The 21513-nt window shown below is 44.2% G+C and overlaps 2 protein-coding genes across 8 annotated transcripts in view; one reads left to right on the top strand and one right to left on the bottom strand.

Annotated features, from left to right (window-relative positions):
- The window catches only part of LOC139103540 (uncharacterized), a 52653-nt gene extending 31490 nt beyond the window's left edge, over window positions 1–21163 (top strand). Inside the window, exons 2-7 of one of the 7 annotated variants that reach the window (XM_070658329.1) lie at window positions 3322–3475; window positions 13791–13849; window positions 17949–18025; window positions 18731–18972; window positions 19030–19475; window positions 19547–21163. In XM_070658329.1, coding sequence (XP_070514430.1) covers window positions 18777–18972; window positions 19030–19475; window positions 19547–19711 — 807 coding nt within the window. In that variant the 5' untranslated portion in view covers window positions 3322–3475; window positions 13791–13849; window positions 17949–18025; window positions 18731–18776 and the 3' untranslated portion in view covers window positions 19712–21163. The other 6 variants (XM_070658327.1, XM_070658330.1, XM_070658328.1 and 3 more) reach the window with 6 other exon arrangements.
- LOC139103277 (ciliary microtubule-associated protein 2) lies at window positions 15944–17330 on the bottom strand. Its single transcript, XM_070657777.1, has 5 exons — window positions 17114–17330; window positions 16756–16900; window positions 16571–16653; window positions 16344–16491; window positions 15944–16247 (listed from the first exon to the last, which is right to left on the bottom strand). Exons 1-5 carry the CDS (start codon window positions 17328–17330, stop codon window positions 15944–15946), a joined length of 897 nt encoding a protein of 298 aa, XP_070513878.1.
- Window positions 21164–21513: the final 350 nt, after the last annotated feature.

The raw sequence follows: 21513 nt of genomic DNA, 5'->3' as shown, positions 1-21513 counted from the left end.
TTCGCCTTTCTTTCTCGGCGAGCCGGTAATCAAATCTCAATTACCGCCCCGATCGGAGGACCGACATCGATTTCTGGCGGCCGGTGGCATTCTAATTTCGTGGCTGTCCGTCGGCGGATCCTTTGCCGCTCATACGGTCGTTGCTGGCGCGCACACGCGTGTACAGCAGCGGGAGCCTGCCAAGCCCCCTTTACCTCCTCGGGGCCCCCCTCCCTTCCTCCTCTTATTTGATGCACGTCGACCGTCTCGGATGCATTTATCATGCGGCCGCCCGGTTTGGACTCTCTGATGCACGCTCGCCGTCCTCCGTTGCCTGTGTGAGAAAATGCGCGCGTGTGCCGCAACGTGCCCTTATCTCCGCGTTCACGTACGTATGTGCGTTGCACGCGCGAGCCCCTACGATCGTACGAAGCCGCGGGCCGGTTTCACGCGTGGACAATGGCGGCCGTCACGCTGAAACGCGCGCTGCCACTGTCTTACGCTTCTGCCTATGGCCAGTCGCGCGTGCAACGTGCGCGACACCCTCGGCCTTGGTCTTTCTTCCTCCTTCGCCTCGCCGCGCGACGGAACGGCTAGGTCATCTTTCCGATGAACCCTCGATCGCTCAAGACGAGTATTATAAATACGTATCTTTTTTTCTTTTCTTTTTATCCCCTTTACTTTCGTTTCTTTATGAAATATAATGAAGTATCTGCCGTTTTATTATCTTTCCGAGCTGCATTGGTCGATTACTTTCAGTCCTTAACGTTTTGATCCCTGGAGAGATATCTCGAGTTCTGGTTTTTTGTTTTTTTTTTGTTTTATCTTTTGCCTTTTTTTTCCGGACTGCTCTTAATTTTGGTAAAAAAGAGGTCGATTTATGAGATCGATTTCACGTAGGCGCAGTTATTAACAACGGCGGTCGTCACGCTGAGATCGGCATGTATAATACTATCTCGCATCTCCGCGCCGCGCCGCGTTTAATTTGCACCGAGAGGTCTTTACTCTTCCGCCCGTTTCTACTATTCCTAAGATGAATTACCTGCAAAAATTTCTTGCATAAAACCGCGGGGCTCTTTGTTGCTCGCCTGCGTCGCGCCGGCCCGAGAGGTAAACGCGCGCGGTAGCTCATATAATTACGATCCCTCTTCCTACATTAAGGAACTTCATATTCATGCACCCCGGACTTCCGTCCGAGGTTAATTACTTATTGCCGCAGTCGCGCGAGGGTACTTTGCGTTAATGCGATATATCATATATTATTTAATCGAGAATGATCTCTGAGAACGAGTGTGCGTACGTATATATATCTTTCTGAATTATCCACAAGAAGCGGCAACGATAATTGCATTCGCGCGATGCTTCGTGCGATCGTAGTTTCGAAGCACGTAACAAATTAACGCGACGCGACGCGAGGCTGCGGCGGGGACTGATTGAGCCGTCGAGTAGTTGTCGAATTGACGCATATCGATCGCGATCCGCTCGACCATGCTCAAAAGGGAGCGGAATGACGAGGGGGAAGGGGGATGCCTCCCTTTATTCCGTCCGCTTCGCGGAATTCCACGTCGCGGCTGAAGGGCGATCGCGGAGAGGCGAGAGATTTCTCGCGCGGGCGGGCAAAGAGGAAGGAAAGGAGGGGAAGCGGGAGCCGGACGGTAAGATTTCTCCGGACAGAGGAACGAGAAGAACGAGAAGCAAAAGTGTGGAGAGGGCGCGAGGGGGTTGATTTTTCTCTCAACCGCCGAGGGCGTGGGACGCGGGCCGGGGCCCCTGAGTGTACGAGCGCAGAACGAGCTGCGGCGGCCCCTTCTGCCCTCTTCAAGTTTTTACCGGCGACCACGCTGACTCAGCGGCTATTTCTCATTACCGGGCCGATATTTTTGTAAAATTGAATTTTTCTCTGAGGATGCCCGCGATATCGACCACCCGCCCTTGCTCGCTCGCTCGTTCACCGGCCGTCTTCGTGGTTCGCGCTCACGCATACCTGCCGGGATTGCGACGCCTCCGTTCCCCGCTAAATAAGATCCGTCGTCGGCGAATAGCACGGCCATTATCGTGGAAACGATAGCCGGATGAATATACACCGCTGCGCATATATCAACATCGACCTGTATATCGCTTAAACGAATCGAACGTGCTATCAAAATTAATTTAATTAATCTTGAGTAATTTTAAATTTCAAACTTTTAAATTTACAGATATAAATTAAAATATAATTACGCGATCGAAGAGACGTATTTACATATTCGTAAGATTGATTCTTTCGCCAAATAAACGCCAGATTATTTTTTTTCGGCCAGCTACCAACGGTATCTGACTGCGCGTCAACGGAGCAAGGCGAGAGCTCGCTCGGGAATCAGGACTGGGTCCGAAATTGCGAGCGGAGAAAACACATGCGCGGCGCGTTGCACCGCGGTGCATCACACGGTGCGATGCGTAACGTGTGTGGTCCCCGATCCATCACGGGGCGCACTCCTCTCTCGGACGAGCTCGCTCGTCGCTCGAGCGTCGCAACGCTCTGATGTGAAGTGTAGCGCGGGCCTTGGGAAATGATCCCTTAAATTGGTCCGACACTGCGGTGGGTCAGTTACAAGCCATTTACATCGTGAAATCTCGCGGCACTTTGGGGGCGCATCTCTCGATTCGATAACGACGCCCTCGCGTCTTCGGGGCTATCCGTCGCCGATAGAACGAGCGAGAAAAAAAAAAATTGAAAGCAAAGTACGTTGAATACAGTCGGTCTTGTTGTAGAAATCTTAAAGCTTGTAAAATATGAATTTGTAAACGCGCTTTTGCTGCATCCGGTCTCGATTACTTATCGTCCTATGTTTTTTTTTTTTTTTTTTTTACGGGAACAGAGATCTTGTTTGCGTCCTAACATCGGAATCGCGTGTAGAACAACGGCGAAGAGCGACGAAAGTCAACCTGGCGTGCGGGACCATCGCTTAATCATGCCCGCCAATTAACGCGAGGATGATTAATTTTTGTGCCGCTGCCGGCACACCCCCGCTGGCCGTATCGTCCTCCACGCTCTATTTGTGGGATTAGCCGCGGTCCGCGTTAATGGCCGTATCCTGCAATTGAAAATTTTACTTTGTCACGAGTATGACGAGTACCCCGCACGTGGGCGTGCGATTTAGTGCGATCGGCCTTAATTACAGTATTTTTAGGGTCCGCCGAGATGCTGGTTCAACGCGAAGACCCATTTCTCCATCCGTTACACCTTTAAATACCAATTCCTTAAATTAGAGTTTAATTACAAATTGCGTTTTAACTTAATCTAACTTTAAGCTAACTGAATAAAAATCAAATTGTGCTCTAACTAATAATCATTTGTTACAGGGTACCTACTGACGACCGGGGGATTAGCGTGCTGGAGGAATTATCGGTTGCATCAAACAGCGACGCGATGAAGCGAAACGCAAACCCAGCGTAGACGTGATTAGACGGATAGCAGTCAGCGCGAACGGCCTTTCTTCCCTCGATGGACTTACAGGTGAGAAACGTGAGAGAGAGAAAGAGACTGTAACATCCGTTATTAACCAGCGCTTTACAATTTAGATTCCGCCTCGTCGACACGAGAGAAAAACCGCGGCAGACAGTTATCCGGCCCGATAAATCTCGCTCGCGTCGCGCTGCCGGCCTTTCGCATGTAAATTTTTTTTCACCCCTCTTACGCACACCTATGCAAATTGTAATGGCGGTCGTGATTAACGCAACATCACGGAGAACAAATACCGAGGATGAGCTCGCCTTCTTGAAACAAGAGGGAGGAGAGAACCGGCGCATTATGCTTATTATCTGTAGGCCGCATCGCTTATGCAAATGTCGCTCGCGGAATTCACACCGATCGCGCGAACCTCGGGCAAACATTGCGCGTCAAGTCGCGCCGCTCCGTTAATGTCGTCGATATATTTTTTTTTTTTCTTTTCCTTCTTTTATCGCGAACGCGTAAAAAAAGTCACATTAACGCAGCAGAAAAGCGACAAGTTGTCGCTTGTAGTAACTTTGTAATACGGCTATTACATATATTTCATTTTTAGTGGAGAACGCGGAGCGCGCAGCGGAAAGCCCGGTGATGTTTTTTTTTTCTTCTTCTTTTTTTAAGGAATCAAACGCGGACTTTTTGCGCCGCGTAAAATCGCGTACGCGCCGTCGATGTAAATCGTTGCACCTCTTCGGCATCGCGACCGGTATGACGTCGCTGCATTCCATTCCGCAGCAGCAATGTCATCCTGCTACCGCATAGCGACACGGCCCATTGAGCCCAAAGACCGCTTCATGCACGCGCCGCACTCGCGCGCGAATGACACGCGAAAAACTAAACGCGCGCGGCCACCATCGTAAATCGCGTGTAACAGGAAGCATCGGGGACAGCTCCGTACCCTGAAAATCCCCGAGGATCAACGGCTCTGTCAAGTCGAGTCGAACGGAGCGAGGAACGCGTACGAAGTTTTAATGACACTTGTCGGACACGATCTTCCAACCACACTCGCGGGAAAAAGAGCGAGGAGCAAGAGAGGCGGCAGAAACGAGCAAGTAAAAAAAAAAAAAAAGAATAACATGAGAGAAGAGAGGAAAGAGCCGGACACAGGTGGGTGTCGGCTTCGTTTGTAACGCGAGAGCTGCGAATACGGCCACCTCGCTTTCTCTCGCCCTCTCTCTTCGTCCCTTCAGCCCTACGTCTTGCCGGTGCTACCCCCGGCCTCGGCCCGAAACCGCTCGGCCACCGCGCGTGTAAATTAAAAACTTTCGCGTCCGGTCCGAAATTGAGATCGAAAAGTAATAGACTTTAATGTTTACATAAGGCGCGAACGAAGGGCGAAGTTGGCGGTACGGCTTCTTTTGCCCTTTGCGGTGCGCGCTGCGAGGGTGCTGCGTAAGTTATTGCCTCGCGTTCTCCGAACGTACGTATATAATAAAGCAAAGTGAAATAAAAGTCGGTGCTTCTGCACCTAAAGCATGTCTTCTGATTAGCAGAATGAAAAAATAAAAAAAGAGAATTTTTGTCTTTAAACTTTGCGCTGCCGTTATCACTTTGTGACGGCACTCGAACAATTATCCTAATATGAAACAAGTGTGCGGCTTGTTAGAAAAGGAAAAGGAGAACCGAATCACCGTATTTCTTCAAGTTTCTTTTTTTTTTTTTTTTTTTTTTTTTTATCGGAGTTTTGTAGATCACGCAGTTAGCGCGATAATGCATGGTTTTTGCGAGCCGGAGCGTCGATGCAGCGGGGCATTAAGGCCCGTGCGCATTCGCACCGAACGCAGCACGTATGGCTTAGGGTCTGATCTCGTCTAAAGGCGAAATTACTGATTTTATACGCTCCGGGGGAAGTCGCTCCCTAATGCCTCGCTTCCTTATGTATTTACACTAGACTTCCGTCGAATCGCCTCGTCCTGAAACCAACGTGGCTACCCGGCGACAACCTTTTCCCCCCGCGTCGTTCCCCTCAAATTTTCGGAGACACACACCTTGCCTTCCAATTAGCACCCTCATCGCGGTGTCGCGCTCACCGAGATTTCTTATCTCCGCCGGACAAAGAGATCGAAATGGTCTATCAAAATGCAAAAACGTTAATTGGCACGACGATAATACGTTACGTTCATCGTCACCGTAATCTACACCTGCTGACACACTTGCGATCTCCCCTCCCCCCTTCGTTTTTTTTTTTCCCGCCGTGAGATAACGTTTATCTCAACGAGATTACGGTTATCTGTATATAGATATATAAATGCGCGCGAGCGGAGTAGGCCACGGGGGCGGCCGTGGACCCGTGAAGCTTTGTGAAGGTGAAGGGAGTAATCAAGCTTCTGGAATTGGCTCGGCGAAGAAAAATCGACGAATATGAAATTTTTCCCCGTGAGCGTCCGTCGTTCGTAGACGCGGATAGAGCAAAAAACCGACGGCCACAATGCACCTCAATTTTTGTTCTGTCCCCCCCTCCTCCCCTTCGGACCCTCACCGTTCCGTTCCCCTTTCTCCACCTTTCTCTCGCGCGACGTGAAGTCTTTGTCGTTTTGGCCCTCTTGATCGGCACCGCTACTTCGGACCTCGCTCCTTTTTGCTCGAGAACGCAGGACTCCTCGAGGTATGAATGAATCAGGACTCGGCCGTCATTAATTAAACTTTCGAGCTACTGTCCGCCTTGCGTCGATCAACCCGCTCCGAATCTTCCTTCTCCATGCGTGAACCAGTGTTACATCAATAAAACTAAAGAACAGCTGTCTCTAAAAATATCAGGTCTTAAATAAATGAGATGTGCCAATTTTATTTAGATGCAAAGATAGTTATTTATTTTTTATTTTTTTTATAATTATACAATATTAAAATTATGATTTAGTCATATTTTTTTTTTTTTCTTTATGTTGTAATTTTCTATAATTTATAAAAGAAGAAAGTGAAACGAGATCACAAGTACGCAACGCCAATTTTGGTTTTTAATATTTGTTTTCTTATGCAATTTCACGAACAGCATGTCACGATAGGCAGAAATAACTTCTGGGATTGTCCTCCTCTCGAGAAATGCAAGCTGAGTACCTGCAGTCGACCAGATGCTGATAGCTGTAGACTGCCGGTCAGCAGATGCACGTCTCATTGCACACGGAGATGCACGAGTGTACGCGATATGACGATATGAAAGACGTGGGTGACGCAAGCGTCGTCAAATTGAAGTCGCTGCAATTATTAATTTTCTTATCACAATTTATCTTTTATCCGCTCAAGGTTTTAAAATAGTTACACACGTCGATTAAAAATATTTTTATTAATTTGCATTATATTTCACGAGTATTTTATGGAGAAGAAGGCAATCGTAGAGCATAGGCAATAATTTAAAGGCGAAGCAAAGTCTTTCGTCCCGTTGAACTTAAGTATCCGCTTATGATTAGAAGAATAACAGGATATCGATCAAGCGATATTGCGAGATCCAGATTGAGAATCTTTGTTATTCGAGAGGTATAATGCTCGGCAACGGTAAGAAGGCGCTGCGGAAAAAGAACGGCAAGAAAGGCACGAAGAAGAGGAAGAAGACAGCGAGAAGGACGAAGGGGAGGCGTATGAGGAGGTAGAAAAGGAAAGGGAGGGAGGGAAGGGGACGAGTATCCGCGTCGGCTCGATCAAGCGTCGATGACTGTACAACTTTCCGTGAGTACGGGCGAGGTGTATCCCGGAGGGTCCCAAGAAATGGCGGCCGAGGCGACAGCTCCTCGGTCCCCCATCGCACCCCTCCGCTCTTTCTTTCTCGGGGCAAATTAGGTAAAAACAAAAACGTCGCCCTCTTTCGCTACCCGCTCGCGCTTTCTCATCTCGAGCCGCGCCGTCGTCCCGGGCTGGACGGGCCGAGGGGGCTGACGCCGCAGCAAGAAGAAGGTGTTGCGGGACTCGCCAGGGCCTTTATTGTGCGCGGTAATGGACCCGAAGTAATTAACCGAGCGCGCGGCTTCTTCCTTAAAGGCCCGCGACGGGCACTCGCTTCTGTTTCGCAGGCCGGGGAAATAGGTCTCGAACCCTAGTCATGCGAACCTTCGTCCTAGGCCCCGCGCTCTCGAGGCGGGGCACGCTGATTTTCGCCCACGCCGAGTCATCGGGGTGGTGTGCCCGCACGATTTCTCACACCCGCAAATCTCGGACGTAGCAATCAGGACGTGGTCGATCGGTTGTGATCCAATATTTTTCAGACCTCAATATAAAGTTTCTTTTTTTTTTTTTTATGACATAAGAATAATAAATTAAAAAAAATTTAATTACAAGTTATATTTGGATATCACGAGACCCAATTTTTACGAACGGCCTCGTATCCATCGTTCTCCACAAGTATTCACTTCGCTCGCGTGCTTTCTTTACTTTACTTTGTATGACTAGAGGCCGTTATCTATCTAGGTGTATGCCTCATTTTTTTCTTTTTTACTTTGCTCTTCATATCAGGCTTTACGGGTCCTCTTCCATCTCAATTGCCTCCTCTTTCTCACTTTCTTCTTCGTCTTCGTTCTGTCTTAAAAAAAAAAAAAAAAAAAAAAATTGATCGTACCTCTTTTCCTCGCCAACGCGAATTATTTCTTTCGCTCTCCCCGGGGGCATTTTGTTCACGTCCCTCCCTTCCGCCCCGCGACGGCCGCGGGATCCGGCGGTCCTCGATTCTTCTCACCTCCCCCTCGTCGTTTCTCGTCCCGCCGACATTTCTCCGTATATTAAATCCGGTAGCTAATTGCGATCCGACACGGCGCGATCGTGGCGGCGAGATAACTTCCCGCGCGCCATCGGTAAACAAATGATCCCCGGATCTTGCCGAGCGATCGTTTTAATTAACCGGGGGCCCGGCTACGAGCATCCCCGCGCGCGGACGCGTTATTAAATCGTTGCTTCGTTACGCAAGAGTTATATCGCCATTTTTTATCGGTCATACGGCCGAATAAACGGCCCGCGTGCGGCCGCACCGAGGAGAATTTGATCAATCACAGAATCTGCTATCGATCGGACTTAACTCGGCAAACATAACGATACGCGAGCGTATAATTAATCACGTCGCTCAAAAGATTTGCACTCACCGTGAGTTTTTAAATATATAAACGCGTACGTTCGTACTCCCACATATTTTTATACTATAAACTTTAATTCCGCCGTGACTCAATTAATCGCGAGTGGCAAATCGCTTTTTATCACTGCCTTCTAATCACGCGGTGTAATTGTCGCGAGGTTTTTAATTTATAATCAAGTTTAACGCGCGAGACATATAGGTATGTACAACACTTCAACGACTGTGTCAACCGATAATTCTTTCTGCCACGCAATGTTCTACGCTCGGTTGTCAAAGCGCGGCTTATTAATTGTTACATAAATTTACGATAGTAATCCCGACGTAACGCCGCAAGAAGTTTCGACATGTCGCACCGAACGGTATTAACCGTACGGGTTAATTGACCGCTAAATAAAGGACGCACGTAGCCACCGAGAATTTCGAGAAGAAATGGCGGTTGCACGTGCGGAGTCCCAGGGGCCTCTCCCGATGATGGGGTTTGATTAGTTATTATCCGGATAGGTGGTACATCATTCTCATCGTCTTCTGGCGGCTTCTGCGTTACAGGCGACAGCGGGATGACCGCCATTGTTCGGGAAAAACTCGAGTGTAGCCGGCGAGAATCAAAAAGGCTCGCGAGAGGAAGAGACGAGGTGATGGCGGACGACGGGAGGAGAAGAGAGGAGGCGAGAAAAAAGGCAGAGGCCGAGCGCTCGTTTGAGGTAGCCGCCGGCTCATTCACGTTTCGAAATGAGATCGGCGTTCCCCCTCCACCCCTTACCTCGCCCCTCGATCTACCTTCCTTCCCCCGGCTTTACCCCGTGGTACAGGATGCTGCGCGCAGACACCGCGCCTCCTCTTCCTAGAATCTCAGGGACCACCTTTTCGACACCTATCCTGAATTTATCCGCGAAACTCGCGCGTCGGATTCCTTCGTCTGACAATCTCACCTCGCTCATTCAGCCGCTAATTGACCGGAGTGGATAGAGTTTTAATCAGAGATGGCTATTTAGCTGCCTCAACGTTTTCGCAATGCCCGCTCGCTCGTCTCGAAGAATTTCTAGGCACAGTCACGATCCGATTCCGAGAAACAACATTCGGAGCATAACGGTAGATTTTATCTTCCAAGCAGGCTTCTCGCATAATTTCTCGTTTCTCACGTTTCTTTGTGACCGAGAACGGTACGATCGGTTTTCCATTCATCGAGCCAGAAGTATTCGCCGTTGGTGGTGAGAACGGACGCGGACAAACGGCCCGGGATTAGCTTATTCGGTAGCAGGTAATGACGTCATTTTTCTGTCAGGCGTTTCCGGTGTAAATTAATTTATCAAGCCCCGGCCGGACCGGCGGCCGCCCGGCGATGATTCCGTTGCTCTCTCGCTAGCTGGATCAGCGCTACGAAAATTACGTGCCTTTTTTGTTCGGCACCCTCTCCAAATTAGGACCCAATTGGTCCACGCACGATCGACCCACGCGGTGTCCCGCTGATTTCGCGATTTCGTGCATTCTCCGCTCCGACGTGGAGAATCGGGGGCCCCCTCGCTTTAGCCCCCCTCCCTCCCCTTACCTTCCGCGGCCTCGTCGAAGACAAATGGACCCCGGCACTAAAAAGCCGACAAGATTAATGAAATCTAACGCACGTCGTGATTGCAGTGAAATCGTGTAACGCATCGTTGCGGCCGGTCGTTTTAAGTTGTAAAAATTATTACGCTCGCACGCACGATTTGTCGGACTCCTATAAATAAAGTAGGCGCGCGTCGGTTTCGTTTTCTATCGTTTACATAGCGGCTTACGCGTGAAATTACGGTGGATCGCGGATCGGGAGTGGGCGCGATCGTGCGTCGGTTCAGCGGTACCGCGTTTCGTCGCGGATTTTCGGCGTCGCATGGGGTGAAATTGTTACACGGGCGCGATCGGGTGTGTAAACGCCCCGTCCGTGGTCGCAAGTGAAACGGGACACGCGCGGGACCCACCTATTATTAGAGGCAATTAATGAGACACGCTTTCTGTACGGAATGCATCCGTGGTAAACGCGCGTTCGACTCGCCTATCTCGCCGTGGCGACTTCCTACCCGCCTAATTGCGACCGGCCCCGACCCTTGCACCGTCGTCCGCAAGCATTACCCGGCTTCTCACTCGCGGTACCAGCAGCAGCTTCATCCCGAGCACCTCTCGGCCAGCGTCGAAACCGCGCTAGTTTCAAATTCCCCGAAGAAGAACTTAAAAAGACGACTAACCGATTAACAAGAAACGGTAATGCCGGAGAGTACGATGCTCGGAAGACGGCGCTATAATTGGTTGGCGTATCTAAATTCGCTCTTCATCATCGCGACGCCCTACGAGAGTCAAAAGGAAATTTTATGCCGGCCACGCTGATTATTAAGGCGCCTCCGCCTGTATCGCTTATAAATATCTGTCTTGCGCAAAGCTTCGCGTTCAGTCCGCAAGTGTTGCGTCGCAATTTTGTATGTTGCAAATGAAATCGACTGAGCTAACTCTGACGTCATACCGATCAAGTTATCGCAGATTCGCGTAAATTGTTTTTTTTATTTTTTTTTTTGTTACAATTCGACCAACGTGACGTCGACTGAATGTCATTTCACTCTCCTTGGGTTTACTGCACCGCGAGGTGAAACGTCGTTAACGCCGCGCGGAATATCGCAGTTGGCGGCGCGCCGTATGCGGCTCGGGCAATTATCCGGGCGCGACGCCGCAATTGCCGTGCAATTTCATCCCTGTCCCCTTCTCGCCACGATGGTGCAACTGTCTTGCGCCCTACCATCGGCAGCTGCAGTAGTAGAACCCGGTTAGGTGTAGGCGTGACTGAAGGCGGTCGGACGAGCCCCACTACTTCGAGCCACGACGAAACCGGACGGTGAACGTTGAAACGTGGGTGTTTCGATTCCGTTCTCATCGAAGATGAACGCCAATCTCACCTTTCCGACCACCTGGGTTCTTTTTTTTTTTTTTTTCCCTTTCTTCATTCCCCTCGCCGCGTCATCTCGGCGACCCGGACACCTTTTGTCGGGGGATCCCGTCCCGCCGATCTTCGCGCTTCTTCCGGACCATTCGTCAATAGCGAGAGTTTTACTGCTCCGCGGCAACGCCATTTTGCGGCAGCGAGATCGCGAGAATCGACGGGGATTGCGGGAATTTATCCCGGGCTTGGATCCAGGTGCGATCCGGGATTGCACGTCGGAAGCGGATAATTTTGTCTTATCTGCGAAATTACGGTCGATTCATCGCAAATCATCCCTCTCGGCGCGACAGTCCGGACTTTTCCTTCGTCCGATGAAAGATTAAGCCCGTTATGGCCGCGCAAGAAACGGGCCGTTCATTTATAACGCCAGAAGGAAATTTCCTGGCGGCGGTAAGGCTCCCGTACTTTTAATTTTCTAAATTTTCCAACGGGGAAAATAAAAATTCTCACTTTAAGAATTATTCCGCCGCTCGTTATTTAACGACTGGTCACTCTTCTGCGTAAACGCGATCAAAGGTGGAACGATGTTTACTAAATTCGAAGTGAAATACGGCGCGCGATTGCGGTATTCACAAAGGGACCCTCCACCTGGTAGAAAATACGACTTCCTTGTTCCTTCGTTTTACTTTTTTTTTTTTTTTCTTTCGCGTTCACAAAGCACCGCGCGTTAAATAAAGAGACGGCGGGTAAAAGAAGGAGAGGAAATCGCACCGGCGAACAGAGAGAAGCTCGCGAGAAACGACCGCGAGTTTTGCGACGGCGATTTCGCCTGTAAAAGTCGTAAATCTCGAAATTTTCCGTGCGTCACGCGGATGTTTGTACGCCGACGCCGTTTAAATGCCGCGTTTATGCAATCGGTAAATCAAGTTTGGCAAATCAATTGCTGATCTAGCGACGGCGAGGTTTCTAAGGGTAAAATCTCGACCGAACGATGTATCGGATGTGTTGCGAGTTATACGAAACCTTTTAGAAATTTAAAAATAAATAATTCTTTAAAAAATTCCTACATTTTTTCAAGTTAGTTCGGTTGTATTTAAAAATAAAAAAAAAATAAAAAGGAGGACGAAAAACGAGAAGCGTTTAAAGTGCCATGTATATTAGATACATATGTGCATTCGTAATTTATTGTTAAAATTTACTAAGCGTAAAACAATTTTCTTTAACGCAGAAGAATCGAAGTGCGCTTCGTAATGTGTAGTAATAAAAATTACTAATGACTGTATACGAGGAAGCATCCTTTTTTTCCTCGAAGCACCGTGATTTATAGAAACCTAGTGGCTTCGCGACATTGCACGTTACAACCAACTCTTTAGCGTCGCAAATTGCAGGTGGGACAATGGCAACAAGTTAGCTGTGTAGATGCCGTAAGATAGATCTGTCACGCGATCCTTCGGGGATTCACAATGCACACGTGCGTGTATAGGTAAGCGCAATAACGCGGCTACCGGTGTTGCGGCATCCTTTAAACTTCGCCCTATCGTTTTCGAAAGCCTGTGACTCGACAGATTTTTTTTTTTTTTTTATTCTTTCCTCGCCCGACGGTTCTCTCAAGATAGTCAAGCGGATAGATATCGCCTTTCGTCGTTACCGTTACTAGAATAAATTCCACCTTTGTCACCGCAGTACGTGGCGATTTATCCGCGAAATTATCTACACGGATTGCGGTCGCTAAAATAGCAGTTTAAAATACTGCGATAATTAATTATCTAATTTCCAGTTGTAGCTGGAAAATTTATAAAATGTAATTAAGATCACGTTATTACTGCAAGAATTTTTTTATTTTTTTCGTAAGCTGTTGTCGATCTTATCGAGCGATGAAAAGACCCAGAAATAAATTCAAAACTATGCTTAAAAGGGGAAGGAAAAGAAAAAAAAAAAGAATGAAAAAAAAGAGCGCGGCCTCCTCCGGTTTCATATGCGGCCTTCTGGTGGCTGCTGCCGAAAATTTGTCGCGGCGTTCACGGCTATCCTTCCACCCCGCAGCTGTTTAACCAGCTGTAACGTATCACACCTTCTCCCCCGTTGGCCGTTTTCCTGGACGCGACCGGGGAAAGATCCGACGAGCCGGAATTTTTTCACAAAAGGCACGTGTGCATCAATAATCGACTGTACGCGGTGCGTGACTGCCGCTTCCGTTCGATCGAATTTGCGTTTATTTCTATGACGTATACTATGTATTTTTTTAATTTGGAAACATTCCGCACATTTTTAGCAACCTTAAAAATTTTATTTAAATTTATTTTGATAAATATATTGTAATATCAGTAATAAATCTTCTTTGTTTAATAGATTTTTTTTTCTTTTTTTTTTTTCAGGAATTTGTGGATGACTTTTAGCCTCCCACTAGGATGGCGTTAGACCAACTCAAAGACTGGTAAGAAATTTTGCGTTTGGAATTCCTATGAATACCAGTAGCAATGCGTTATTCTAATAAAGCACGGTAATATACGATAACGTTATTCTAGGATAGACTTTTAATGGGGTATTGTAAAAAAAAAAAAAGTGTCGAAGAAAAGACACACGTTTACATGGTGGGCGTATATTTCAGTGCCAGCTCTATCTTTCGGTCTATTATATGGTGGATGGGCTGAATAAATATTAAAAAGGCGCGTGTCTTTTCGAGCACTGGGCACTTAAAGAGACAGACAAGGTAAAGGCGCGGGACGAGAATGGAAAATGAAGACACAAGAGCGAGGTAGAGAAACGGGCTGAGATTTACGTTTTTCCGGAATGGTAGCTAACAGCGGCAGAAAGGAAAGTGCCACTGTTCAAACGCATTCATTCTTTGTTACGGTGATTTATGAGTAATCCGGTGCCAGTCCGAGTGAAAACGACGAGGAAAAAAATGGGTCAAGCTCCTGCCACGCGACTCAAGGGAGCAAGAAAGAGAGGAGAGGACACGTCGCCCGGCCATTGAAGCGAAATGACACACAATCCTTCGCAGCATCCCCACGAGGAGGATTTACTTATGGACCCATTCGTGCGCTGGAATTGAGATGTTTCCGAAAATGCTGGAAGCGTGGAATCGAAGAATAGAAGTGTGACATTTCATGTTTCACCGAATTATCCTCCCTATCTTCTATTAATTTTGATTTATTGCTCGAAGCCCGTCGTATGGAACAATTGAACGTAACGAGGGAGGTAAGGTAAAATTAAAATAATTGATAAACAGATGGATTATCGTTTAAAGTTTTCCTTTAAACGTTGAGCCGCGGTGCCGCTCGGTAACTTCGCGGGTGAACGAACCGGATGGCACAGATCGATCTTGCGAGAGACGCGTCGGCGACGGCGTTGGCTATAAATTAGAAAGTTATTAACGCCCAATTGCGTCCCAATTAATTCGGCCTTGCAGCTAATGCGAGCGTCCCACACGGCAGCCGCGTTACGTAGCGGCATCCGCCTATGGGAACCCATGCACTAGGTGTCAGTTGCTCCGTGAAATCCTCCATCAATCTACAAAATTATCCGCCATATGGCACGCCGCGAGAAATTTTTCTCATTTTTTATATTTTTTTTTCTCTTCCCGAGCCCGTGCGCGCGGTATAACGCGCTTCCGGTTCTCCGGCAAGTACCTTGCATATTCAGATGTGACTGTTTGCAGGGAAAAATTTACGGGAAAAATTTTTTCTTTGCCCGCCGTTTCCTAACGGTACATTTTTACCTGTTATGCCTTCTCTCTTTCTTTTTTTTTTATATATATATTTTTTTATTCGCGCTTCATTGATCCTCGTGTCGTAACGATTTAGATTGCGTAAGGGCGACAGCCACCATCTTGGACACAGCAGCGATTTCTCGCTACGATCATATGATCTAATAAATTCTGTCTTGTTTTATTCCGACGATTAAGCTCGAACAGCTGGAAAAGGTCGAAGTGTTCCACAAACGAATGACGTGTGTGGCAGTGAGGACCAAAATGAAAGGGGTGTTCTCCAAAAAAAATGATCGAGCATAATCGCGTTCATTTAAAACGGTCGGGATGTGTTCGTGGAGTTCAAAGTTCATGGCGTGCATACAAATTATGCATTCGGTGCAGCCAAGATAATCACCGAGTACGCGTCATTATCTTGCAATGCTCCCGTTATCATTTCTCACCTGGCACGAAATCTTGCGAGAATTGGAAAGATCCGAAGAACACACTCGATGGAAAAAGAAAGAAAAAAAAAAAAAAGAAAGAAAAAAAAGCGACGGAGCGACATGCTGTTCAAATTAATCCACGCGATAAATCACAACGATCATTGGACTTTCAAATTAGTAGCAGAGCAATCGTCGATCTCATCGGATAGGAACTATCACGCGATCCATGTTGATTTTATGCCGCGGCAACTTTCGACGTAATGAAACTTACACCTACGATCAATAATTGCCAGAAAATTAATTCCACGTACGTGCCAAATTAAACATTGTAATTTACGCAAGTACATCTAATAATTTTTTTATTAATGTAGTGGTAGTATAATAATTATGGAAATTAATAATTATTATGTGATAATGAGGTAACAATTCTAGGTACTTTGCTTTTAAAAACGGAGGTCCATCCCAATCCTTTTACATAATGTTTCTCTTTAATTTTGTATCTTTCTGGTCCAGGACGGATCTCTCTTGGCGGATGGGGTCGTACACATTTTATACTGCTGTTAAAGGGATATTTTTTAAGTGAACTCGGCTTTGAAAGCATTCGGGGATTATAATGACCAGGCCCTGGGTCTTCAGGATCCTTGTAACATGTACTAATGTCTTGTAACATTATTCTTGTTACCGGTTTCTTCGGAAATCTTTAATAATTAAAAATACTTTTCGTAGTATATATTACAAATCAATTATCAATTCAGTTATTTAATTATTATACGGTATTAGGATTTTTTTAATACCTAGGATTTTTGGACCATCTTCCTTTAAAATAATTGCATCTGTTTGAAAGTTTGTCTACTTCACTTGGCAATTTTTGTGGCCAATTATTTTGATTTTTTAACTTTATGCGTGCCCAGTATCCCTTGATCGTAGTCTCATCTCGCGGTCCTTAAATTCAAAGTTATACTATAATATTCTTTTTATATTTATAAAATAATAAATTATTTAATAAACACTGTTTTAACACCTGTAAAAAGATCGTAAGGTCCTCTCTTGCTCGTGATTTTCTCGAGGAAGACTTGCAGCGAACTTGGATATTTCACTGTGTATCTATTATAAAAATCGATTCTCTTACGGTATTAAAAATTTTAAATTAAAAAAAAAAGTCACAAAAATACATTACAGCATATACTTATATACTTTTTTTTTTACCTAGTGCACGGCAGAGACCAAGATTTTACAGTTTCTCGGAATCTGGGTACTAAATTGTCGAACTCAAATGAAGGTATGTGAGAGAAACCTTTCAGCCTTTTCTGATCCAAATAGAAAAAGGGATTGTGCGTTCTCAGCGTGTATCCTTAAGAAGATAAAAGACGTCAGCTAGGTACTCGTAAAAAAAAAAAAAAAAAAAGGATCGAAAAATACCGTAAAGCAATTGTTAATTAAAAGACAATTCGAAGAATTTTGCATAAATTTTGCATAAATTTTAATATAACCTGACAAGACAATTTTACTTTAAAGAAAAATCTTTTATCTCTAAACAGAACTTTTAAAAGATAAGCTCGTCAACCTGGACCAGGTGTGGTGGATTTGTAACTTGGTTTAAATCGAGGAACTGTTCCGAAAGCAGTATCCATTCGCAAACTTTTACAAGACGCGTTCACGGTATTTTCCGGCCAACGAGATATCTCGTAACTTCCGGACTCGTGATAACTCTTCATTAGATTTCGTTGACCCGCGATTCCCTTTGTTAATCTACGGCTTACGGTGGTAGAGAAATACTCCATTTCTTGTTGCCTGCTCCAGTTACAATGCAAATTAATTACTCGCAGAAAATCATGCAATTTTGAGATAGACGTAAATTATGCTTTACCTAATTACGAATTTACGATTAACCGGCCGAAGGATCGTAGGAACCCGAGAAAATTTTTTTTTTTTTCTAAATTATTTAATAAAACGTTATAGATATTAAAAAAAAATTTCTGTTGTAATTACTGTAAAGTTTAGGTTAAAAATAATGAAAGAAGTATGTAGTATGATTGATTTAATTGTAACAGTATTCAGATAACACCAGTGATTTTTATTGTACATATTCTTAATAATAAATATTTTATACTTTGCAGGTATTTGATATAAATAAAATAAGTTTCTGAAATTGAAGTTATTATTAGAATATGAATATATTATAATACATCAAAATAATCTAACAGAAATCGTCAAATGCTGCGAAGATGCAGAGCGCTGAATTAATGATCGTCGATACTTCAGACAACAAGCTTACATAATAATATCGAAAATAATAAATAAATTGGTTAATAAATTAATTTAGTTAGACAGAAATAAGTCGAAAAAATTTTAATAACTTTTTTTCACGTTTTACACTTGAATTTAATTTATATCCGCAGTCGAGCTGTCTTCCTTCTGCATTGAAAGTTTCTCCAGAGCAGCTTGGATAGAGATGGCGTTTCCTAACGGATGTAAGGTGAGTTTTTGCTTTATTTCTGGTTGTTCATTCTTGGTTAAATGGCTTACATGTAAAATCATCGACTCCGTCGACATGTAAAGCCGAGGACGTCCCTCAAAGAGCACCGATTACGGTTGCTCGCGTGCAGCCCTTTGCCTCTTAAATAAACACTCTCGCCATGACGTAACGGCCGACAAAATCTTAATAAGTCGAAAAACCATTCCAGTTTGCATCCTGTGGCGTACGGAGTACAATGCGCCTTGTGTGAAATAAACACGTGTTGTTGCAATAAACATGTGTGAAACAGTTTTTTAATTGAATTTCGTTTTTTTACCTGTCGTTTTATACTTAAGAACTTATTACAGAGAGTTATAATGTACTGTGTTATAGAATTTATTCACATGTTTTATTACTTATTAATTAAAAAAAAAATTTTAGGAACGTTAATGGAGCAATTTTGATTTTGTAAAAGCACAGATAATTTTGTAAGATCGTTATCATTCACGTACATTGAAGATGGTAATATCGAAGTGAGAATTAGATTTATTTATTAAAATAAAAAAAATTTAATCGAGCATTTAAATTGAAGTGCTTTCGTGTTATTTTCACATGTTTAATTCTCACAAGTGTTGATACTCAACGCTGGATATTATTTTTATTAATAATATGATACCAGTATATGTGATAAAAAATAATATTTTAATTCATGAAAAATCAAACAAGATTAGGATTTACCTTCTGCTCATTCGTAACACATCAATCGAGGCAAATGGCTCTATTAAAAATGCTGAAGAATATTCTGTGCAAAAACATTGCAACCAGCGGTTCGAGATTCGTTGGTATCCTGGGACCTTTGACGATTCCGCCACTTCAGATTGCAACTCTGTACTATTTCTGGCAGGATTATTCGAGAGTTGTAGATAAACGATACTGCTCCTGCTCGTGCTGGGACACTGTCTTTAAAGGTAATGTATCTGATAAAAATTCTAGACGTATTATTAACAGCAGCATTTATTTTACAGGCTCATACGAATCTGGTATCGCACCGTACAAACACATGTACTTTAATGCAACGTCGAACATGTTGAAAATATGGATGCTTGTTGTCATCGGAGTGATCACATTTTACGAGACGATGAAACATCTGGCAAGGCTGGCGATCAAGCAGAGACTTAGGCAGTCTATGATGCTCCTCTTCTCGTCGGCTCTGTTTTCAAATTATTACTCGTGGTGGGTCTATATCAATTACTGGAACGACGATTTTTACTCCCAATGGTATCATCAGCTGTTCTTTACTATCACTGAGTTGATATCTACCTGCTGGGTCGTCTATCTTGCTGACAAAAAAAATCCCATAACTCATCGTAAGGCATTTGGCATTGCTGCGATAGCTCTTCTACATATTGTGGCTGGCGGATGGGATCAATTTTTTGTGAACGTTGTTAGAGGAGAAGGCCACGCACATCAGGTAAGAATCCACGAGTTATAATGAAGAAGACAAGTCATAATGTTCTAATTTTATTTTTGACTTGCGTATAGGTCATACGTGACTTGGGCTTCATGATACCAGATATTTTACACGTCGTCGTTCCAGTATGGCTGATTAAACGAGAAAGTATTTATAATATCCATCTTCCTAATTCGTTAGTATATGTGTCGAGTATCGTGGTGATGGGATTATGCATTTGGTCATTTTTATTGTAATGTTACAATGTGAGAAACTCGGTCTAACGTGAACGTTAAATGTCTCTTTATCCCCGTGACAAATCGATTGTCATCGTGGGGGTGCCGGGATGAATTTTTTACGTTCTACATGTCTTAAAGATACGCTCCATGACAGTATTATTATTAGCGAATGTGTTCTAAAAATAATTCGACTGAACTTGAGTTATGTGCCTCTTCTCGCATATTAGATTTGCCATGTTTATTACGTAATTTATTTATACGTGAGCTATGAGCTCTATTTTATTATTTATGCAGGGTTAATATTTATAAAACGATGAGATTTAAACTTTTCAGATGTTCTTATATAACATTTGCCAACGTAAGAGTTACATTAGCTAGAGATTTTGTTAATATTGAAATTATCTGTAATTTAGAGTACGTTGTAGACTGCGAACGATAGCGTCTAAAGTATTACCGTAAGTAAATTTAAGTATTACGTTAATTAAGAACATATCATGTATAGATAGCCTACGTAAGCTAGACGTTATCGTGACGAGCAGGATTGTACAACTCATAGGCAACGTTAACCAAAAATAGTGTCCTAACTTCTTATACAAGTTATAATGCTTAAAGTGCCTACACACACTATGTTGTTTACACGATTATTGTTAACTATGGCAATAAGCAATTGCAAACAGATACGGTTTTTTAACGGTAAACACGCAAACGGCCATTCCAAAAGTATTTATTTAACGTACAAAAAAAAGAAAGAAAAAGAAAAGGGAAAAGAAAAAATTTATACGCGCTGTAACAATAATATCGATTTGCGAATTCTAGTTTTTTAACGTTGTATACAATGCTAACGTGTTAATGTCTTACTTCTAATCTGGTAATTAGAAGTTCGTTTACTTCGATTAAAGGAGCCTTCGGCGGTTAACATGCAATATTATACCTGTGTAACAGGGACACATATCCTGGTAGATAATGTGGCCTGATCAACGAGTGCAGCTTACACCCACCAAAGTATCAAAACTAATTTTATTTTATTATTGTTATATACATGTATATATATTTATTGTAGGATGTACGTACTATGCGAGCGAAGCCATTCCGAAAAAAAGTACTCGAGTAGTTAAACGCGTCATCTTACTTAGTTCTTCTAGAAATATAATGTAGACATAATTGTAGCGTACTTGAAAAGACAGAAGATAGGAAATTTTAGCCTCGAAGACGAATAGCGCGTTGCGATACGTAAAAGTAAGTTGATTGTACTGAGCGATCGAACGTTCATAGTTTTCGAATTTATTTTCTATTTTAATTACAGCGTTTAATATTTTATTATCGAACAAAAGGAAACGAATATGCAACTGTCGATGCAGTTACAAACAGTCTGACAGCTTCAGTCAGGAAACGAAAGAAAAAAAAAAAGAAAAAGAAAAATTTTTTCGGTCCGATAATGAGAATGAAATAAAACGGCCTAATTTCCAGTAATTGTTGAATTTATTTTTAACGTCTCTTTTTATTCCTCGCAGATCCGTCCGCAGATCGTCGAGCTTCTACTTCGCTGGATAGAATTATTCCGCAAGATGCGAAAAATTTTATTATACATAAGGAAGAGACTTGGATAAGAAGGAAACGTAAAAATAGAAGAGACAGTCCTCGTGCGTTCTCCTGTATGTTGCATGTATTATACATATATAGCTATGGCGTTGTATTGCTCCCGGTGGATACCGTCGTCGGGCCGCGTCGATCTTCCGTCTCATCTTCAGCGTGCACACATCTTCTCGCATGCGCTACCTGCATCTTCACACCGTGCACGATCTTTCAAAGTCCGAAAGCCG

The sequence above is a fragment of the Cardiocondyla obscurior genome, linkage group LG06 (assembly GCF_019399895.1).
Source record: "Cardiocondyla obscurior isolate alpha-2009 linkage group LG06, Cobs3.1, whole genome shotgun sequence".
NCBI classification, from domain to species: domain Eukaryota; kingdom Metazoa; phylum Arthropoda; class Insecta; order Hymenoptera; family Formicidae; genus Cardiocondyla; species Cardiocondyla obscurior.
This window is presented reverse-complemented; position numbering and strand designations above follow the sequence as displayed.

Excerpts from the sequence above, each read along its gene's own strand:
- LOC139103277 (XM_070657777.1), bottom strand. The coding sequence starts at position 17,330 with ATGGAGTATTTCTCTACCACCGTAAGCCGTAGATTAACAAAGGGAATC. Across the intron at positions 16,492-16,570 it reads ACCTTACGATCTTTTTACAG|GACCGCGAGATGAGACTACG; the intron begins GTGTTAAAACAG and ends TTTGAATTTAAG. Across the intron at positions 16,248-16,343 it reads AGATGGTCCAAAAATCCTAG|ATTTCCGAAGAAACCGGTAA; the intron begins GTATTAAAAAAA and ends TAATTATTAAAG.